Source organism: Arctopsyche grandis, chromosome 10 (assembly GCF_051622035.1).
Source record: "Arctopsyche grandis isolate Sample6627 chromosome 10, ASM5162203v2, whole genome shotgun sequence".
In the NCBI taxonomy this organism is placed as follows: Eukaryota; Metazoa; Arthropoda; class Insecta; order Trichoptera; family Hydropsychidae; genus Arctopsyche; species Arctopsyche grandis.
The window spans coordinates 17921979-17945303 of NC_135364.1; the positions used below are offsets into that span (position 1 = coordinate 17921979).

Sequence of the window (23325 nt, forward strand, 5' to 3'; positions counted from 1 at the left end):
TTTCATAATCTCGGGTTTCGAAGATTTTTATATAATCAAGATATACACATTATGCATATAAATATGTATAATATATTTCTTAAAATTGCCGAAATAAATAAAATGTTTTATTTTTTCCAGATCGAAATATCAATACTTCATTTTTCGATCCTGCTGGTGGGAGGAACCCAATTCTCTATCAACATTTATTCAGTAATATAATCCAAAACTTGATAAATTTGATCATTCGAAAAGGCTTTCTTCGAATGAATTCAATGGTATTTATTTCATGTTCAAAACAACAACGTAAAAAATATTGAATTTGGATTTTCAGACATTGAAAAAGCTCCACACAGAAAATAGAACTTACGATTAAGCTTTTTTTCGTCTATTATGTGGGCTTAGACGGTATACATATCATACATACATATGAAGTATGGCAGTGATTCATCGACGAGGATGATTTGTGTGGCCCCGCGGGATTATTGTTGAGAAAGGGCATTGTCGATAGACTAATGCAGCCACTAATAGATTTATTGTTTTCTTCCAAACACCGAAAAGCGTGATAAATCGCTCGAAAACCGCCGAGGACTAGCATTTTCGACTGCGCCAACTATTTTCCGAGGGAGTCATTTTTCAAAATTTCACCCCAGACGTAACACCATTATTTGCCCAGAAGCCAACAAAAAAAAAGGACAAGCCACACATATTTATCTCGGAAAGGGTAACAAAGACGGCAAGACTGTATTCATGATGTGGCCGGAAAATTGTCCACAGACAATTGGAAAGACCAATTGTTCGACAGTACAATTATATTAAAGTATATTTTTTTGTCTTTAGATATTTATTATAATTTAAATGTAGGTTTTTGAAATTAAAAATGATGTGCTTATAATTAAAAATTTCAGAACATTAATATTGTTTCTATCAATAGGGTTATTAAGGAAAATTTTGAAATTTAAATTATTGAAATATTACTACAAAGATTTTTTACATAAAATTTTTAAAAAATAATGAAAATTGTCTTTAACTTCCTTTACGGCGAAAAAATTTTCTCTGCGCAAAAAACGTAATAATAATTTTATAAAAAAAATGATTTTGATAAACTAGTATTGTATGTATATCCATACATTAATTTCGCACAATTGTCCTGTAACTGTTCATTAAAGTGACTAGTACAACTGTTAGCGCAATGTTATCTCTGCAAGTGCACACTCCAAAACAAACATGACCATTTCAACAGTTAAAGTTTTTCCTGTTCTTAACTGCTCGCTCCAACCACGTTGTTCCACAACGTCGAGCCTAATTAAGTTAACTTCTCTATTAGTTTTTCTAACTGGAAAATACGTGTATACACCGAAACGTGAGATTCTCAGTTCGACAATGCTTTTTGGGTTATGACTATATTCACCGGCAGATAAACATAAATCTGTTTATCCGCGACAGAGCACCATGGAATGGGAGGTGGGTAAAGGAAAATTGAATGATATGGATCGTTGGCGATACGGTTGCGAGGGCTTTGGAAATAGTGGGTGATTCTCAGCTTCCTGTTTGCTCCAGAGTCTCATGTTCCGCTCAGAGATATAAGAAGGATAATCTAATAAACGAGAAAATGCTGAAGAGGAATTTTCCCGCTAAGCTATGCGAGTACGCGCGTACAGCGAATAGAACGCTTGGATTATCGCGTATCTCAGATCAAATCTCGTACACAAATCAACTGAGCGTTTTTTACGCACTTCAGACTACAGAGAGGACAAGAAAATAGATCTAATATAATATATATTTTTTTAAATATATAATTTTTTACTGTGGTTAGGATAGTTCCTCAGCAATTATTTGAATACTTATATTATTTTTCCATATTCATAATGTAATTTTCTAATATATTAAAAAACCCTCGTTAAAATTTTTGGATTATTTTAAAAACAATAAAAAAATTCAACTATGAAATGTTTAATTGTGTTATTTAAAGTGCTGCAAATTATTTCTAAATATATTTATATTATAAAATGGATATACATACATATATCAGGAAAATGATTTGAATTGAATTGAATTGAATCAGCTTGCAAAGGGACTTAAAAATTAATTATAAATATATTGTGTCCATTTTTAAAACAAAATTCTATAAAATATAAATAAATTTCTCTTGTGAAATGCATTAAATAATTATTAAAAATTGTGTCTAATTTAGTTTCAAAACAAAATTTTCTTACATACTGTACTTCAATAGCGTCAATCTACATACAATTTTCTATTAAAAGTTATTCGACAGATATAATCTAACAACAAAAAAAGCTAGCTTACATTCTATTGTCTCAGCACTTTTACTTTTTAATCAGAGAAATGTATACTGGTTACTCACGAAAGTTTCTCGTTGTAAGATTGACTGTTTAGATCTTCAGATATTACAGAAAATTTGTAGAGAATAGACTTTCATAGATAAAGAATAATATTTTCTTCATAATTGAGTCTTTAAATCACCGTTCTTAAAGACTCAATTTAGAAAGGGAGAAAGAGAGAGAAAGAGACTCCTCTTTTTACCAGTAAATACATATTAAATGATTGACATGAAATGATAACGGTTTGAGATCTCATAAAATACGGTCTGACCCGTCAGTTCCACCAGCTAATTTCCGGTTCAGAAGCGTCACAACACACATTCAAATTACCGTCAAAATAATATATAAACTGTCATATCGATAAGATCGAAAAAACGCAGTAGCATCCAATCTTTTCATAACATAATCGAAAACATTCACAAGTCGACACACACACAACATATATATACGTAGGTATATAAAATATAATACATAGTACTTACCATTAAATGGAAATAAAAAAAGCACTAAATACACTATCACTACGCTTATGCACTTAAAATTATATGGAATATAAAACATGCTTCAAATAAATGAATGCAACACTTTATATTGCATTCATTTTACACATGAGTTTTCGCATGACACACTTAGTATGGAGAATACCTATGTTTTACAAAAAATTTATCACATAAAATATAAGGATGATATAACAATGTCCTTTCTTTATTACTTTTTTTTACGACATTGTTATTTATGATAAATGGGACGTTATCACTTCCGCCCCATGCAAAATAGTACATAGAAATTCAATTCATCGTTAAATGATGAAATCGAATTATCACATGGTTCCCTTGCATTGAATACTTGTGTCACCTATTCATTATCTTCACTCATAATTGGGAAAAGAAAAAGTAAAGTTGTGTATAAATGTAATGTATGCGAAATAATAATTTGTAAAATCATATCTTTAAAAGCTACACGGATACATTTAAACACACCTAGCTATGATACATCATAACTAGGTGTGTTAAGTTTAGTTTTAATCATTCATATTACGTATGTGCTTGGGCGTTATAGGAAATCTTATTTTTATGGTAAACGCGTTACGTAAAATAGATCAGAGTTACATTAGAAAAGTTCACGACTACATAACATGAATCTCCAGCGTGTTTTCGCATCGATAATAGTTTCGCTGAAGACGTTAAAGGCTATTCGTTGTAGAGGAAATATGTTTAAAAGAAAACTTTTCCTTTTGTCGAAGAAAAGTTCGTTCGTTCCGGCGCCCATATTGGAATCTCTCCGGAAAAGCGCTGAACTTTTAATGCAAATTTTCAGCGCTCACGTGTGTAATATGTCGCAAGAGAGACGACAAAAACGTGATAGTGTTTTCCTATTCGTAAAAGCGCAAAATCTCCAGCCCTACATCTAGACCGATTTTAATCTATCACACCAAAGTTATCCCAGACGTCGACTGGAAAAAATGTCAAAGTAGAGTTACGCAAAAATTTATTTTTCAATATCAAAGCGGACGTTTGAATAATAAAAGCTCCGATTTCATATAATGAAATATATGTAAGCACAACGCGTATAATAAATACACAAAAAATATACGATAATAAGCCAACTACACACCCAGACATCGATTAATCTAAAAAGCTCTCTTTTGCGCTTACACAAACTAATTGTAAATTAATTGGTTTAAATTAGCAAAGTTTTTTGAAACTTGTTATTTAAGTATAATTTTATAATTAAAGGCAATGAAAGCACTCACTGGCACACGCCTTATTACATATTTAAGAGGTTTAAAACTTTGATTTAACAATTTGCTTCGGACGAAACTTGTTCATTAAGGTCATTTCATAAATATAATATTTGATTTTAGCTTACAATTTTTCTTATTTATAGATAGAATCGTGTTATAAATAGATTTAGATACAATAAGATATGATTTTAATCAATAATTTTTAAATGATCATAGAATTGTTTGAAAATTTATTGCCAAATCAATGTTCAAAACATTCTCGCTTTTTCCAACAAAGTGTGCCCATTTATGCATAAGATCTTGTCAAAGTGATTTCGCTAAAAAAATATATAAAATACTGAACATAGATTATCAATTAGGGGTCACGCTTCGAAACGGGAGCGTTTTGTGCGCCTGCCAATTTTTTAAATTAAAAATATCTATTGTATCATACACAAGTGTATATAGAAAAAAATATATATATACTAAGCCACTCAACCGAAAACTATCGTATTGGATAGTAAATAAATAAATAAATAAAAATATCGCGATTGTATAATATAAAAATAAAATGAAAAAGTGTGAAAAGCGAATGGATGGTAAGTGTGTGTTTAAGAGAGTCGATATGAATTTATTATTTATTACCAAAAGCGCGGAGAAAATCCATCGAATATATACAATGTATTATATTTACGTACGAAACGTGATCTTCCAGATGTATGTGTGTATATTTTGGATATACACATATATATATACATACATATAATATGATCGATGGATCGGTCTGTGGAGTATTTAGGTGTAGATTTTTTTTTCGTGTATTTGTAAGTATGTATGTACCTGATTGCCGTCATAGGTCCAGCTACCGAACTTCATGTCACAGTGTTGATCGTCAAAGGGGAACCAAGTGATGTCTATCTTGCATGTGCTCTTGAAGATACCAGGAGGAACGTACAAGCAACTGCCGTTGTGTTTGACCACAACGTTTGTGTGGTAAGTCCCGTCGAAACCTTCGTCTGCACTGTACGCGCCACCAACACAAATCTTTGTTATTCAAACGAGTTCATATCTGTTTGTCTTTCATTTCAGATTGTCGTATAAATTATACTTAAATTGTATACATAGGTTATAGTATGTATGTATGTATAAATAAATGCATAATTTATCATACAAAGTGGAATAAAAAATTTTTGCAAGGAAATTCCTCTCGGCTTTATGTAACGTATGAATTATATATTGTATCCCGACAGCTGCTCGACTTAAGGTCTATATATGTATGTATCGTATATTCAAAAGATATATGTATATATATATATATATTTTTTAATTCGCTTTATGAGAGAGTTAATTTTTTTAATTTATTTAGAATGAAATATTTAATATGATATTTTAAGACTGGTGAAGATGAAGTTAAAACTTTTATGTTGCTCCTTTTTTTGTTCTTACGCGAATGCTCAAAGTCTTAATTTACCAGAAAGTGTGATAAAAATATTTAAAAAATTGTTTTAATCTGAAAGTTATGAATTAGTTCACATAGAAATTTCTCTGATAGAATTACATAAGACATAATTATGAAGTTTTTTTTAACATTTTTTCTACAAACTCTTAGACAAACCGGTTTCACGTTTTTTTATTAAGTACAATTCTTTAGACTGAAACGATGTATAAAATTGAAAATTTACTTCATTTTTAGAATTTAACTATAGTGCAAAATCATAAAATCTATGTGCTCAAATAGTCTAGGAGGTTTTTAAAATATTTTAATCACACTGGTGACTTTATTGAATATATTTACATAAAAATGTTTACATTATTAAAATTAAAAATAAATTTCATAGCATAAAACCAAATAAAGCAAATAATCGGAAAGAAACAACATAATGCTTTAAATTCATCTTATTAAATTTTTCTTTTTATTTGATTCGTGTTTAAAAAGTGCTTGCTGGTAATCAGTGCGGTTCTTCAGGGACATGGTTAAATACATTAATATTGTCTTGCTCAGTTGAGGGTCATCTGTACTCTATTGCCTCTCTCATTTTAAATTAAAAATGTTGATCGGACGCTTCGTTGCAATTTCCCGACTAGTATTAATCGAAGATATTTATCTGAATCTGGGGTAAAACGTGCTGCAGCCACCGCCTAACAGCTTTGCTGCGGGCTTATCGCATCTAAATAAATGATTCAAAGACCCTTGGCCGAGTCGCTCGTGTCAATAAGTTATGGGGAGAGAAGGGTAAACCCGCCCAATCAACAGGGTGGCTAAAAAAATCCAACATTGAAAAAGAGAGGGGGTGTGTGAAAGCTCCAGACAGACAGGCTTTAAAATATTGCATACGTGATGATTGATACAGCCGCATAATAGGCTAGAAACCGAGACGTAGGGGAGACCTGAATGTGATGTTACAATCTCCCTCCCATATACCATCATTTTCCCCATCTATTCATGAATTTATGAATGGACATCATCATTCTATGTGGTTTTTTCCGTTCCCTTCCTCACCCCCGGTCTGGTAAAATACAAACGACCGCACAATTTCTTGTATGGAAAACAAACGAGCTGTTTTGTTTTATATTTATAGCGATATAATGAGAACGCGTTCGTGTTCAGAACAGTCTAAAATAATGATAGGAAAATAAAAAAGCCGGAAAATTGCGCGTGGAAATTGTGCGGAAAATGATCGGAAAGTAATTCCATCGCTCAAAGTAAAATTAATTTCACCGTTTAAATATTTTTTTTTTGTTTTGAATGAAACATTCTATTATATGTATATTGAAGTTATATGTATTTAGGTATGTACATATATACATATGTACACATATAAATTTAAAATTCAATATATATTTTAAAAATTAAATTTTTGTTTAAATCTCAAATAAATTGCAGTAATAATATTGAATGACTAAATGGTTCAATGAAATCATTAATTATTTTAATATTAATTAGCGATTAAAAATACACCATATTATGTACATACATATGTATAAGATATGGTTTATTATATAGTAAAAGTATGACCATATTTGTCGCCTCGGAGCAATCTGTCCTTTCAAGAATGTTAGAAATTAATGTATGTACATATATTAATAAATTATAATACAATATTTACGCTTTTTTAATTTTATATATAAGTATTAATATTAATAAGAAGATAATACCTTATTCATAATAGATATGAACACAAAAAAATAATAATTATAACAATTTTCTTTGAATTAGAATCACAATATCAAAAATTAATGTATTGAAATGAAAACTTGCATGGATTCATATGTACATACATACGAATATACATACACATGTAATACAAATATACATACATATGAAATAGCGTAATATAAGAGTTAGGTATTTTTTGAACAACTAAATATTTTTGGACTTTTGTCAAAACTATTGCAAATGCAATCGATGGCATTTGAGCTACCGTTGAATGCGAATAAACATTTGAAAATTACACTGTTTGAGAAACACTGCACCGAAAACTGTTCAAACAGAGAGACAGGTGATTCGCGAGATTAATTAAATGCACTCGTGCAATATTTGTCACCGGTACTAACATGAATACAACCGCCACATACGAAATTACTCAAGCTCAATCAAGTTATATACGTTATATTATATAAGACATAGCTGATAAATACTGTGGAAGGCTTTTCGAAGTTTTTTGGGACATTTGTAGATAGCTTCCACAATTAGGAGATATCGGAAACCCCATTAACTGACCGGGTCAGGGATTGTCCGGTGACAGGTGTGGCCCAATCGACAAACCTCACCCCTATCTAAAACCCCAAACCCTTCCCTGGTTCTTCAAGACAAATGAGCTTTGTTTGTGAGAGATGCTTGCTTCGGAACTCGCTGCTTAACGATGGTAACTAACCCCTTTTGGAAGTCGACAGTAAAAATGAAACCCCACCCCCTCTACATGGGTATTTTACTATGAAGATGGTGGTTGTAGTCTACGGTTCATTTTTGCATTTAAATGAGAGAGGCAACTTTAACGTTTCGTTGTCCAATGGCCCCCAAGCTAGCTCGACCCCCGCAGGGTGGAGTGATCCACAACAACGGCTCGAAGTCTTAAATACGACCACCAAATGGATACTATTTAGACCCTATAGTTTAAAATAGGTTTTGGAGGTCCACATCCACTCTGGTTTACGGCTCTGCCAATAAGAAATATCCGATGTTTTGTTTAACATGAGACAAATGCTGATTTTAAATTTATTCTGGGTTCTAGCGCATTCCAACAAAAAATAAAATGCTTTTATTTTCCAATCTGAGTAGAACAAGAACGTAAGCTCAATATCTTGTTACGATTAACTTTAAATATTTTAAATAATATACTTCTTCAAAGTATTGAATCCATTTTCAATTATGTATGTATATCTATGTATATATGTAGCTTTAAAAATTACATTCTTCTTTCACCAAAATTTTCACTAAGAAAAAATATTGATTAAAAAATAATATCTCACTTTGCCTTATGTTAGTTTCGTTTTAGGATAGTTTCGTATTGCAGAGTCGTATCGGGTATAAATAAATATTTATATAAGAAAAGAAAATCATTTAAATTTAGTTAGGTACATATTAAAGGTATAATTTCATGTGTATACATAATTATATTATAATAATAATATTATACAACTACGTAATTACTATGTAAGCAGATAGGATTAGAAGCTGTTTAAAATTAAAAATTTTAAATGATAAATATAGTTTTTTACGCGTGAGATGAGCAAATGATTCATGATTTCTACTGTGATTTTTTCAGATGTTGATTTGCCTTGTTTTTGAATATATAAATCAAAGAATTTTTCATTCCATACACACTACACACTACATATTTACTATTTTCACGTACGAAACTGCAAAATTCTGTAAAAAATACACGTTAAAAATAAACTGCGAAAAAAATATACAGCATGGCAGCTTCCTGTAAATTCATACACATCAAAATTAATACACACATACACATAGTATTATATATGCAAGGTATAATGTAATGTCTCGGCGTATTATTGTCGAAGTTGGTCTGAAGAAAATTGATATATTTCATCCAATTAAAGGAGCACGCCTCATTGATTTGTGGTTATGACCCATTGGTTTTCTTACTTTTCTCCGACAAAAAGATACGGCAAAGCGGTTCCACTTACGTAAATCACAATTATTACAGACGTACTAAGAAAAAATCTCATTGTTGCCTAGAAGTGATTCATCACACTATTAAGTATATAGAATAGATGGGTTTAAACGCAACTACTGAATGCTTGCAAAATTAGCCCGTCTCGGTTATTTATACGGGTTGTTTACTCACCGAGTAATACAAACGCTTTGCCCGAGCGAGATTGGCAAACTTTTAAGTAGCCGAGTTCAAGTTGCCAGGATCATCTGTACGACAGAAGAGGAACTATCTGGTAGTAAGCATTGGTGGTAAAAACCACCCTCTACCCTTTTACTTCCGAACTGCTTTGAATAGAGGACTCAATATGTCAATTGTGAACGGGTAAAACAATTTCATACGTAGATTTCAGAGTCTTTCGTAATTTGAAATGAAGCACTTACCTTAATGTAATGTTATATATTAAATAATATATGTAGTTTGATTTTAAGTATTATATATGTGTATATCTTTATAATATAACATAAGTCATTCATTGTTTGATTAAATATTATTTAGAAATATTTTACATATGTATGTATATATTTGTTGTTATATATGCAAGCAAGCGTTCGAAGGATATACTGAGACTTTCGCTCTGATAATAATTCAAATTCGTCACAAATAATCATGTTTATTTATGCATTAATGTCAATGTCAATACGAAAGAGACGAAGCGATGGATAAAAGCCTGTCAGGGATGATGATGAACGAAGCAGGCAACTTTTGAAGTGAACTCAAGTCACAAGCAATTTCGTTAACTTCGATTATTTTGAAGGACCTTAAACCTCGTCGCGGGAAAATTCTTTTCGCGTCATAAATAAACAAATACATACTTATGTACATGTGTGATTATATCTAAATAAATTATTTATATCTGTAGAGATGTCGAAATTCAAAGTAGCAGATCGGGAAATGTAATGCAAGTACGTGCTCTTCGTCGCGTTAAAATCTCTTTTTCCCTTAGCCTTGATTAAATTTGAATAAATGGAAATTTCGCGCACTTCAAATGATTAAATAACTCTGTGCGCAAAATATAATTTCGCAGACTGTGTGTATGATGTCATATTCAGCTTTCTCTCTCTCTCGTTTTATCTCCGTAATCTTTATCTTATTAAATCGCTCGTTTAAAATGAAAAACTTGGGCCATCCGTCATCTACGCCACATCTGCACGAAACCACCTTATGCTGACGAATTACATAAGACAATGGATAATAAGCATTTTATTTTAAATGGATGTATACAGTTTCGTAGGGTACAACTGAGATTAATCTTTATGCATCGGGGTGAATATATGTATATCGCGTAACTGAAAGTGTTTCGATGTAAATTGTATATCAAACGGTAAACCGAAAAATATTGAACAAAACGAAAGTTATCACCGTTTCAATGTAACTTGCCCGCTGGAGAGAGAGAGTCGCCGTGAGAAATTTGATTTACAGTCCGGCACACATAAAAAGGTTTTTCTTTTTCGTCTCGTTTTTTTTTCTTTACCTCGTATATTTTTCTTGGGTGGTGGCAGAAAAAAAAACTTTTGCCGAAGTGTTTCTCCGCAGGTTTCAGAATAACTTGTCTCACGAATTCGGAAATAATTCAAGTGGATTGTAAGTGGAAAGTTTATTTGTTCGAAATTTGTACGCGCGTATGTGTGAGATGATGCGTAAATGATAATCAATACCAATATCATTTGATCGAATTTTATTATAATGGGAACAGTTATTGACAATTTAAATCATTTTTGGATTTATTAGTTTTCCTTTTAAGCAATTATAATCGTCTTTATCTATCATATAATGTAATCCTTTCCTTAGATTGAATTTTTGTGTTGTAATTGAAAGTAAGTTTATAATAATACATATGTAATATTAAACATCAATTTTTAACAATAGTATTTTAATTTAGAACGTAAAACAAATTAAGAACGACGAATTCGATCAGAATTTGTATCTTCTAATTTACATTATATAAGGAACTGTAAATTTAGGATTGAATCCTTTTAACGATTATTTGCTTTTAAAGTGAATATAAAAATATATAATTCAAGATATGAATTAAAAATTCTTTCATTGCAAATGGGGTGCTTTCAATTCGAAGTATTTTACAAATTTCCTTTTATGAAAATTTTCAGCGAAGCCATTCATATTGAGCGAGATTTAAGTCCTTCGAATGAACAAGTAAACGTAGGAGTTCGCATTATGAAAATAGAAAACGAAAACAGCTTACAATAGCTATGAGCTTTCAACTCTGTTTCTATTATGTGAGTTTTTTGTGATATTTTTTCATATTTTTCTTGCATACAAGACCAACCAACAACGAAGTTAATAAATGGGCCGAGGGAATACACTCTAAATTGTATTTATAGGTATGTATAATTCGTACCTATTGTACATGAGGACATCTGGCTTCCACAGTTTGTTCGGCGTGATCCTTAGGTCCTTGACTCCACCGTATTCAGAGTCGTTCCACCTCAGGTTGTAGTCATTCCACTCCTGAAGCATGAATCGTATGTAAAAACGGCCAAAATCAACAAAAATACAATTATAATAAATATATTTTAAAATAAAATATTCTAAAACACCGGAAATGCTACTCACAAATAAGGAAGCGCTAATGACACCGACTACCAACAAACAAGCACACATTTCCCTCTCTTATTTAAATATTAAAAATAAATCACACAGGGGGGAATTTATAAATATGTACTAAAAATATCTGTTCAATTGTACAATGATATGAATATTGATATCTAACACATAAGCTCCAAAATTAAACGGTGCTGAGTGTCAGTTTGTTTTATATATTATAATATAAAATATATTTAATAAAGCAGCAGTTTTTGTTGTTGATGAATGTCATTAACGCATCTCGTGAGATATCGTGTATAATTTGTGTGCAACAAAGCAATTTCATATATAATATATTAATTATTTGAATGTAGTATATAAGAGGAATGTTGTATGCATCTTGTACTGATATTTTTAAGAAAATTCATATTATATTTGAAAAGTACAAGTTGCAAACAAAATATGAATATAATATAACGAGTATAGTGTATTTGAAAGTTTAGGCATTCGTGTGTGTTTGCGTGAAAAGTATGTGTGAATTTTATGTGCTTTTGAAATCAAAATTGTTTTCCAGAATAGACAAAATAAATCTTTCCTTTTTTTCTTGGGAGTGAACGCTATTCATCTACTGTTTAGCTTGCAAGCAAATTTAGCATTTGTGTGTATGTTTGGATTAAGAAGAAACACAATTATTTACAAAAACAATAATAAATAAATAGGTACATGTCAAATTATGCCCGTTTTTTGTTTCCCAATTTTATATAAATTGAATATATTACATGTAGGAATTTGAAGTGTATGTCTTTTTTTCCATTTAAGTGTACTTCAGAGCGTATATATTTTGAATTAAAAAACTGAAAAATAAATACACACAAACAAAGGTATATATTAAACACACAAAGCGACATGCTCATATCAACGTGCAAAAAGTACATGCATTAAATATAATTTTCGATAAATAAAAATCAAATAATAGATAAAACACGTACGAGAAGCGAAACGGCTACGCAAATGTGGGTTTTCGACTAACAAGTATTGTCAAAACTGCAGTAACGTTTACGTCTCGTAGGAAATAATGTCGTTTAGGATAAAATACAGGTCACGTCGACGGGCTGGGTGGTTAAATTTGGAGGTCGGGTTGGTTAAGAGGTGTTAGCAGGAGCAGTAAAAGAGTTTCGACAATAAGAGAGAGAGACGCCAAATTTTAACACCGAGAAATGAAAAGTTTATAGCCAAAAGGAGACACAAACAAGTAGGCGGATAGGTGGTTGGAACACTCTCACACAAAGCTTGCTTTGTGTATGAGTGTGTGTTTGTGTGTATATGTGCCTTTTTCCCAAAGAAGCTGTAGCCCTTTTGTTTTTAGAGATCTTCCCTTTTCAAGCTGGAAGTCGCTGTAAAATGGCGGTTACGTATTTCGAAACGCGCACGCCCTTTGTGAAAGCTCCCGACAAGCTTTAAAGATCGTATTGTATTCGAACGTGACACCCGAGACATTTTGTACTACACTCGATTATTTGATACAACAGACAAAATATTATAAAAATTGAATGATTAAAATAATGTTTCAATTTATATCATGAATATTCATATGTAATAGATTTTCAAGAAAACCGGCATTCCTCCTAATAAAATCCATTGGCAATGAATATTTACAACCTGCACTCTGTTAGAGTCTTATACATACATATACATATGATTAAATTCATTTTATATGCTTGTAATGACAAAAAGTATGTCATTGGGTAAATTGTAGAGTAGATATATGTGTATCGTGTTTGCATGATTGTTAGTTTTAATTACATATACATATGTATTTGATGGGTTGAATAATCGATATATCCGATAAAATATGACAATACGATGTTGAAAGGGCTTTTGTCGGACGAATCGAAAAACGTAATCGCACGCAGATAAGTAAGAAAAGCAGCCGTTTAGATAAGTATGGACATTTAAGGCAAACAACAAGCAGACACAAGAAAGTTAAGAGAAGAGAGACAGGGGGTGTTAAAGACGACAGCATGCGGATATTGGGCTAAAACTAAACATCTATAGACAGAAATGAGTGGCGCGAGCACTCGATACTCAAGTGTGGAAGGGAAGAATGGGAAAAGGGCGGGGATAAAAAGAGGACGAAACTTTTTTGGAATTATTATTATTCATTGCAATACTACCACGACACTATAACAGGGAGGTGGGGGGTATTTAAGTGGTCACATTCACTCTTGGCGAGAGAGATCTGTCTTTTTCTGTAAAGGAATGGCTGTTGGGGGGTCACTAACGCGGAATTCGAAGAATTCAATGCTCTTGTGGGGCATCGAATAGATCGTCGTTCAGCGATAGGGACCCTTAATCAGTAAGTGTGTCTTTGATTTGTGGTTAAGTTATATTTGTTAGGTTATGGATATATTTATTACATTAGATGTGTTTAGTGGAGGCTTATTTAATAGGAGAACTAGAGCCGCCGCAATTTTATCGAATAGAAATCCCAGCTTTGACACAAAAATCTTTTCATTTTACTCAAATGCATTTTAATTTTAATTTCTAGAAGCAAACATTATAATTTTTTTAAAATTAATATCTACGTAATAATAACAATATTACTATTTTTACAAGCTTTTTATTTAATTATATGTAATTGTAAGCAAAGAGCCCCTGAATTAATATATTTATAAGTACACATCTACTGTAGAAAGTAATTGAAAGTTCAAATTTGTATTGTACTTTTTACTGGTGAAAGTTTTGTACAACACTAAAAGAATCAAAATAATTTATTTAATTTAGAATATAAAAATATGGGATCCTTTCTATTTGTTAATGTCCAAGCTTGTCAATTGCGGCGGACTTAATATTATATTGTAATATAAGTTGTATATTTAATTTCTTATTTAAACATAAATATTATTTATCTTAGTATATTCTACACACACGGCAAATGTTGAAATTCAATTCATACAAAACTAATGACTTTTTTTAATGTTAATTATATTCATTTCAGAGCGCGCCTATTCAGTTTTGACCGAAGGATATTTGTACAAGGCTAATTTCCTTTTGCTCTCACAAAGCTTTGTGATATTAATATAAAGTATATCGTTCATTAAATCCGTTCTGTATTGAACCGAAATACCGACCATCCTTAGTATAAAATAATCGTTTTCCGATAAGCGTCCTTTGATTGGAATTAAAGTTAAGTCGTTTCTCGCACAAAGAGTTGACATTATTTCCGCGTTTTTTCCGAAAATTTTCAGAAAACGATGCGACATTAGCTTTATCATATTTGGTCCATTAGGTATTCCATAACAGCTGTTACAAGCAAGGGTCGAAATTGCGGTCTTCGGATAATTTCAGTCCCGTAATGGTTTCACCGCTTTTATTATTAAAAAGAATGACGACCCTTTGTCGCCCTTAGTCGTTCACGACCTTACTAACTTGCACGCGATTCCACACATAATAGGACTTTGATTTAAAATTAAATCGAATTTAAAATATCTCTAGATATTAACAATGTTAAACAAAATACAGTTATATTCGGTAATTATGTGCATTATATATATATAATATAAAAAAAGTGAGAAACTTTAGATTAATTATTCAACATAGTAGCTGCTCGCGTTTAGCGCAATTTATCCGGTTAAATCCTGGCGTCCAGAAAACTCTCAAAGAATGTTCTGCATTTCAGAGGTTTTAATGAATATTCAACGTTGAAAAGTCATGCAATTTACATGAATAGATTGGTGAGAAAAGGCATCGTTCGCGACAGATAGCGAGACCTCGTCGTTGTCGTGGAAATTCTGTTCGCTTTTGTTCGTTACGATACGGATTTATGTTGACGGTGATATTACTTGGTTAATTACACGGATTGTTATATTATGACCGGTGTCATAAAATGCTTGATATTAAATTTGGAAAATGAGCCTAGTTCAAAAAAGAGCCTAATAAAATTCGCAGAAATAAAACGCACCTTCGCCGAAAGGTTACACGACGTTGGAATAGACCAGTACTAATGGATATTTATTGCCAAGTAAAATTTTATATAACTAAAGTTTCATATGAACGAATGGATTTGTCAGAACGTATTTTCAAAAAAAAATTATTATTTTCATACTTAGGTTTAAATTTTTGGGAAAATTTAGAAATTAAAATTATCTGTACGAAGCTATCTTTTTAGCAATATATCTTGATTGAAAACTTCTACACAAGTGTGACGTCACATGTGTGCTTAAAAGACCTGTACACATACGCATAGCAACTCACGGTATAATTTTGTTTTTGCTTCAAAATATACGTTAGAAGTTTCGTAATAAAAGCGTATGAAAAAGTTTCACGCGAGAAATAAATCCTTGGAGAGCACACAGTAAAAATATACTGAAAACGGTACATTAACCTGTATGCTTTTCCCTCTCATACAGGAAAAACCGCGTCGAAATATAATCCCGCAATAGATACCGAGAGCTTTCAGTCACTAATTTAAATCGGGGTGAGCCGGGTATTTGCGATAGCCGATATTAATGCGTTTATCACTCTTCTGGTCAGCTCGGGTGAATTGATGTGCACGTGCATAATTAAAATCGGTGCAATTTTCATTGCATATTGCACTCTCGTTTTGGCACGTCCGGTGCAAGACATCAATTGCGATTTACGTGCATGCGATATTGAAGCTCTAAATTTAGCAAATTTGACACTTTAATTTAAATCCGAGATTTGTAGGGTCAATTCGAGTCTTTGAACGATAAATTTTTGTTGAATTTATTTATTTTTAATATTTTATTTAATAGAGTCTGAGTGCGGTTTAATCGCTCATATGTAAGTTTTGAGAATGTGTTTTGCGACTAATAGAATATGTTGACAGGAGAGAGCTTTACATAATGCATGTTTGGCAAAGCAACCGAAGACGATAAGCTCTGGCAAAGTTCGAGTTTTGTTCCGCGGTTTGTTTTCTTGATAAAAGACCAAAAACTTTACATTTTGTAGCGTACTCGCTTTTATTATATACTATATAATACACGTACGTGCATATATTCATCTTCCGTTAGAGATAAATTTTATATTCTCGACACGGAAAATCTATCTAGTAAATCTCTTGAACGAATTCAAGATTTATATAAAAGTATCCATTTTTATTATTGTGATCGTCAAATGAATGGTTGTTTAAAAGTTCATTCCTTTATCCTAAACTTATGCCCATCTAAGTATAATATGTTATTTTTTTTCATAAGGTGTAACTAATCAAATAAAATATTTACGACGCATTGATCTTCATTGCACGTGATTTTTATAGAGTGCAAAATATTTAGATTTTAATAAGGTTGGTTGCGCGAATGACATTAGTATTCACATAAAAAATATGTTTACAGAAAAATCATTCATAGATACTATTTATGTTAATATAAAGAAAAAATATAAAATAAAAGTAAAAGATTTTCGGCGCGAAAGTAAGGTTAATTTGGAAATTCTATGTGAATAAATCAAAATGTGAAATACATTAAATTTAATGTAAATTTTGAATGTAAACGTGAATCAAGTCCAAATGATTATTGTGGATTTATTTTTTAATGTATGTATAGCAGAGTAAATAATTTAATAATTGAATTGTAATTTTTTTTAAATTATTTTACTTACTTTCATGTGTTTTGTTTTACTTTTAATTATTTTGTTGAAATATAGAATTATTATTATGTATTGTTTGTTATTATTATTGGTGTTTATTGTTTATTATTATTATTGATCTTATTATTATTATTTTCATTCTATCATTATTACTACTGCTATCAATATTGCTATTACTTTTTTTTTCTTCGTATATTTATTAATATCTATTTTTTTCTCTTATCTATATGTGAATTTTTTTATAAATGGCTTATCTTTTAAATAATTATATTTTATTATTAATTATATATTATGAAAATTGCAAATTTTCCAAAATAATTAACGAAATAAATTTAAAGAAAATTTTTTTAACATGGAATTATATTTGTGGAATGAAAATAATACGATTTCATATAAGCGATAAATACATATTTGCAAAGCAGATCAAAATGGCTATTTCAAAAAAGTTAAATTTGAATTACAAATAAAATTATATACATAGTTATCGTATTTTTCGACTAAATTGGCGATCTTTTATGTATTTTTAATTTTGCTTATCATATCAATTCAATTTATTTTTTGTCATATTGACTATATTTGCAATAAGGGTCACTTCAAGGATCACTTCAAAATGCACCTCCATGGGAAAATTGTTCGGTAAAGTAATCACCTAGCATGCACTATATGTACGTATGTACATAATTTTTTTGGAAGGCTTTAAGTTTAATCAAGTATCCTATAGAATTATATTCGAAGAAGAAAATCTATATATCTAGACAGGAATAGAATCTACATTCTCTAAATCGGAAACTTCATAGGCGCTTCGCTTTGAAATGAATATGCATAGAGAGTATGATGAATGATACACGTCACTAATGAAGTATGTATTTTACAATGCGAAAATTTTTAATCAATTCACATGTATATATTTGGAATGATGATTGATGTTGCCGTGTGTGTAAACAATATAATGGTTTTTATTTAGCACATGGATTTTTTGATATACACTTACCAAAGACAGCCATATATTTGTAATAAGGAGTTGGTTCTTCTCGTCCTATATGTAAGACACAACAGAAAGGGAAACATCGGCCGTTAGTAGGTACCCACTGAACATATTCATGCAACAGTTTTGTGGAGAGACAGGGGTTTGGGGGGGGGGGCGACATGAGGGGGCTCGTCCGCAGGCCTAGGCCAAGCCCCAGGGCTCCACCACCGTGGCCCCCGTCCAAAAACTTCACCTACCGTTTCAAAACTCCACACATAACCCTAACGGATGAATTTGAAACGCTCGTCATTGAAAATATAACAAAAAAATTAATATATGCATATGAAAGATACCAAACTTGACGAGCGCTGCAATTTCAATATTGTGACAAATCAATTCGTAGTGCTACTTGCTTAGTATTAAATATTACATTTGGAATATCCATATATGTTATCAGTAATGTGTACGGTTCAAAATTGCTATGAAATGCCAAGATTCTACATATTCTATAATATTTAAATATATTTTTCGACTATGGTTGAATAAACATACATAGGTCAAAAAAATCAAATACAACAAGATCAAAAATAATACACATATAAAATTTATATAATATCGTACATAATCAAATTGAAATCAGAACTGTTTCTTATAATACTTGAAATAAGTAAAGTCGATTCATTTACATATATTGATACATAACATATCTAAATAAAATAAAAACATAAATTAGGACTATACAAATATAAAATGATATTGACTGGTGTGATTCTTATATGAATAGCATTGTTATATATTTTCTAAGCGATTTATAACATTTCTAGGCATTGAATAGAAAGCTTGAATTTTATACACATTGCTGTCAACTTAGGTAATTCATAAAAGCTACATTACGTTTAATAAGTGCTCTATTTTCATTATTAATCATTTAATTTCGAATATATATTAATTTAAATATAATGTTGTTTTAAAAGACTTCAATAAGCGGTCGCTTTTCAAACCCACAAAGTTTTCATAACAACTAATAAAATATATCATAGAAAGTCATGAATTTCGATACTTTTAAAATTTAAAAAAGTAATAAATGTATGTGTTGTAATATATGTAATGTAAGTTTATCACTTACATATGGAATTTATGTGTACAATGTACATAGTATTTGGATATCGATTTACACTTGCTCATAATGCAATTCACTTATTTATATGTACATTTATTCTATTTAGTTTGCCACGATTTCCATAAAAGATACAAAGAGGTCTTTTCAACCGATTAGGTAGAGCTTTCGCGTTGTAAGCTCTTGGACCAGCATTCAAACGCGAAATAATACGCAACGAGCGCGCGATGCTTTAGAATCGTCTGCAGTGAATGGCAACTCTTAAAGAGCAGACCCAAATCAGCAACGAATGCAAAAAAAAAAAAAAAACTGCATTTACATCACTCACGACCGTGCAGCTGGTTTTGTCATTCAAAAATATGAGAAGTTTATTATTTAAAAAAATGTAAACTTTTTCGAAATACGCCAATGTCTTATATACACACCTACATATACATAATATAATGTTAGCATGAGTACTGATTATTTTAAAATAGTTAATTCAATGACATTAAATAATGACGTTCAACTCTATACATCCACATACATTGTGATCTTAAAAAGAGTATGTATACATATGTATGTACATATCATCATAAATTGGGCAATTATGAAGAATAATATAATACAGTACGTGTATGTATAAGCTATACTATTATATGGGTATACAATAAGCACGTACACTATACATATAATATATGTTATAATCAAAGTGTATTTTCAGTTGTAATATATTCCATCTGGCATTTTGGGTCATTCATATTCGAATATAATTCAATTAGTAAATTATAACTCTACAAGCGCAAATGCACTTTGAATAATGTGCGCCAACTGTAATATAATAGTTAAGTTTTGATAATTCTGAAATTTTGACGAATGCTTTAGAATTCAATAACGCGTTAGTATTTGCTATTATGAACTATGTGAATAAGTATCGTATTAAGATGACTCTAAGAATGTGTTCAAAACAAAAATGTGACTTTCCAACTCAATTATTAGTCGAGTGACGTTTTCGCGATAACCTCTCCATCTAATCTGGTACCAACTTCCATATAGTTGAGATGTATTTTCAGTTTTTGTCTATTTTAACCAGTTGGAATATAATTCACTATATGAATCAATTAACGTTGGTTAGACGGAATATATTCCAACTAGTCAAAATATGGATGTTACAACTGAAAATACACTGCAACTACATATATCGGTAATTGGTACCAGGTAAGATGGAATATATTCCAACTGGTAAAATATATCACAACTAGAAGATACACTTCAACCGTAAGACATAACATATGTACATTTTTATGAAAAATAAATAATGTATATAGAATAAAGTACGAAATATTCTACATATTTATGTATGGGAACATATTATATGAACCATTTCAGTGAGCTGATCGATTAAAACAATCCAACGGCTCTATCAATATATTACAGTTAATTCTATCAAATTATAATCACGCAATGAAACTATCGAAATCGAATTGCGAACGAGCCGGTTGCAGTTAATTCGCGTCGAGTAACGGCTGCAAAATTCACCTGGTCGATAATGATAAACGATAAATTTCAGTAATATATGAACCGGAACGATAATTTACGAGGCTACATTTTGTTCGGTGCATTAGGCAACGTGCTCGTATCGAAGACACGGAATGAAGCCGTATCGATGGATGTGCATAATACATTATACATACATACATAGATAAGAGGGTCGGTGGTTCACCGTCTCGAGAAACAATCTGTTTTAGAGACGGGATGCACACAAAACTGCATGTGCATCGTATCTAATATGTATTATTCACTCCCCGTATACAAGACATTCGATATTTCAAGAGCTCTCGTCGGACCGACGACCACGTATTTTTCACACCTGTCCTATTCCATGTACTGTACCAATGCATAATACCGTATAGTTCGTTTCTTCAGAGTATATTTCATCTGAATATATTTTTCACGTTGAATTTATCGGAATATTTTCCATACTTCTACGATTTGGTTCAAGAGATTTGTCTGTGGGTATTCAGTCAATAGTACGAATGTTTTGTAAAAATATTTATATATCTGTATATGTATGTATTTTTTATATAAAAAAAGTTCGTATAATTCATCCATAAATTACGAAACTGCAGGTATATACGATACTTAAAACTTAAAAAATTATTGGTATTTTTCATGAGCCCTCAGTTACGAGATTCATTTGCCAATTTATTTTTCTATACAATTAAGCATACTTAAATTGAAACAATTTATCAAAATAATCGCTTAAGACTTTTCAAGAACAAATTATTTATTATTCGAATGAATTCAGTATAAAAATTTAGCAAATTTTGTAAACTCGAAAATAATAATACATATACATACATCTGTACATATATGTATATGATAAATCAAATTTAAAAATCGCTGTAGGTATCCTCGATATAAAACTTTTAGAATAAAGTGTCTAATATTTGATGTTTTTGCAGTTTTAAAAGCATGTAAAGCTTTTAATTGACAACTCATGTACCAAATTAAATATTGATGCAATATAAATCAAATTATATAAATATTTCTTTAACTTCTATACATATTGTAGATGAATTTTCTTTAAGGAATCAACAATACAATAAAATATTGGTGTTTGATATAAATATGTACCATCAAAAGCACACCCTATTAGCACTCTTCTTGCAGTATGTTCGGAATTCAATTTGAAACGAGGCAATACAAATTTACACAGTCACTGTAACTCGCTTAACTAGAGGGAATATCTTAATGGGCTACAATATGCTCCTACATACATACATACATACGGTATAGAACCGATGTTCTACATTGTGCATTGTGCAGCTTCCAAATTAATATGCAGTCGGTGGTGCATACTCCTAGATACACTTTGTAAGTAAGATGAGCTGCGACTTCCGCGTTTGTTCGACACACTTCACCAGCATATCAAAGTTGCTCTACAAATTAACCCACATGCAATATTCATCAGAGTAGATCTGGAAATTTCGATAGAAATAGCGACCTTTACCATGGAAAAGTGGCACAAAATCCACTTTGCATATTTACATACGAACCAATTGATCAAAAAACTTGGGTACGAGCGGCCGACCCTCGGAGACTTGGCTAACTTTTGCCATTCCTATATTTTTACGAATAAATTTCCGGGCTTGAAAATACCTACTCTTGAGTGAGTGTATATATTTTATCTACATGAATGGAAATATATAATAAAAAATACAAGTTGGATGTGTAAAATATTAAGCGTCCCACTAAACGAACCTGGATGTATGTATGTACGGTTGATCTATGGGATTTACGCGGTTGCCGTGTGAGAAATGAATGTGAAAAATATATTCCTTGAAAAGTAAAGCGTCTGATGTGGCCAACAAGTGACGTTACATTATTTTAAAATGTATACTTAATTTCGAAATTGTTCAAAATGGCGAAAAAATACCGGCAATATTAACTAAAAAATTTAGTAGATATGTACAGGTATTTTGCGATACAAAATGTTTTGTAAATTAAGGTTTTGTTTTTAAAATATGATGTTTTGTATACTGTTGAGGGAATTATTTATTTTTTTATTGTTTGTCGTACATGCGCCGACCCTTTTCAAAAACGTTAATTACGAACGCAAACATAACTTCACTTTTTGCCTCCAATGAAGGCTTTATCATTAATAAATTTTAAATTAAAAATTAAATAAACAACGACTTTCTATCCTCTCCAAATATATCATGAATGATGATACATATCTGGCTACTTTTGTGTTACATTTTTGAACATTACCGTGGATTATCCGTACCTTAATTACTCTGGATTTTGTTGTAATAAGAATATCGCACATCAAAATCTGGAAGATACAAGTAATATAATTAAAATTATGTTTTTCAATGATTCATTTATTT

The 23325-nt window shown here is 31.0% G+C and overlaps 1 protein-coding gene across 1 annotated transcript in view; it reads right to left on the reverse strand.

The window, feature by feature from the left end:
- Positions 1-23325, reverse strand: part of nAChRalpha6 (nicotinic acetylcholine receptor alpha6) — a 94367-nt gene that overhangs the window by 27804 nt on the left and 43238 nt on the right. Inside the window, exons 2-4 of the mRNA XM_077439883.1 lie at positions 18361-18405; positions 11578-11687; positions 4885-5065 (exon numbers count right to left, since the gene is read on the reverse strand). Coding sequence (XP_077296009.1) covers positions 4885-5065; positions 11578-11588 — 192 coding nt within the window. The 5' untranslated portion in view covers positions 11589-11687; positions 18361-18405. The remainder of the gene's footprint in view (positions 1-4884; positions 5066-11577; positions 11688-18360; positions 18406-23325) is intronic.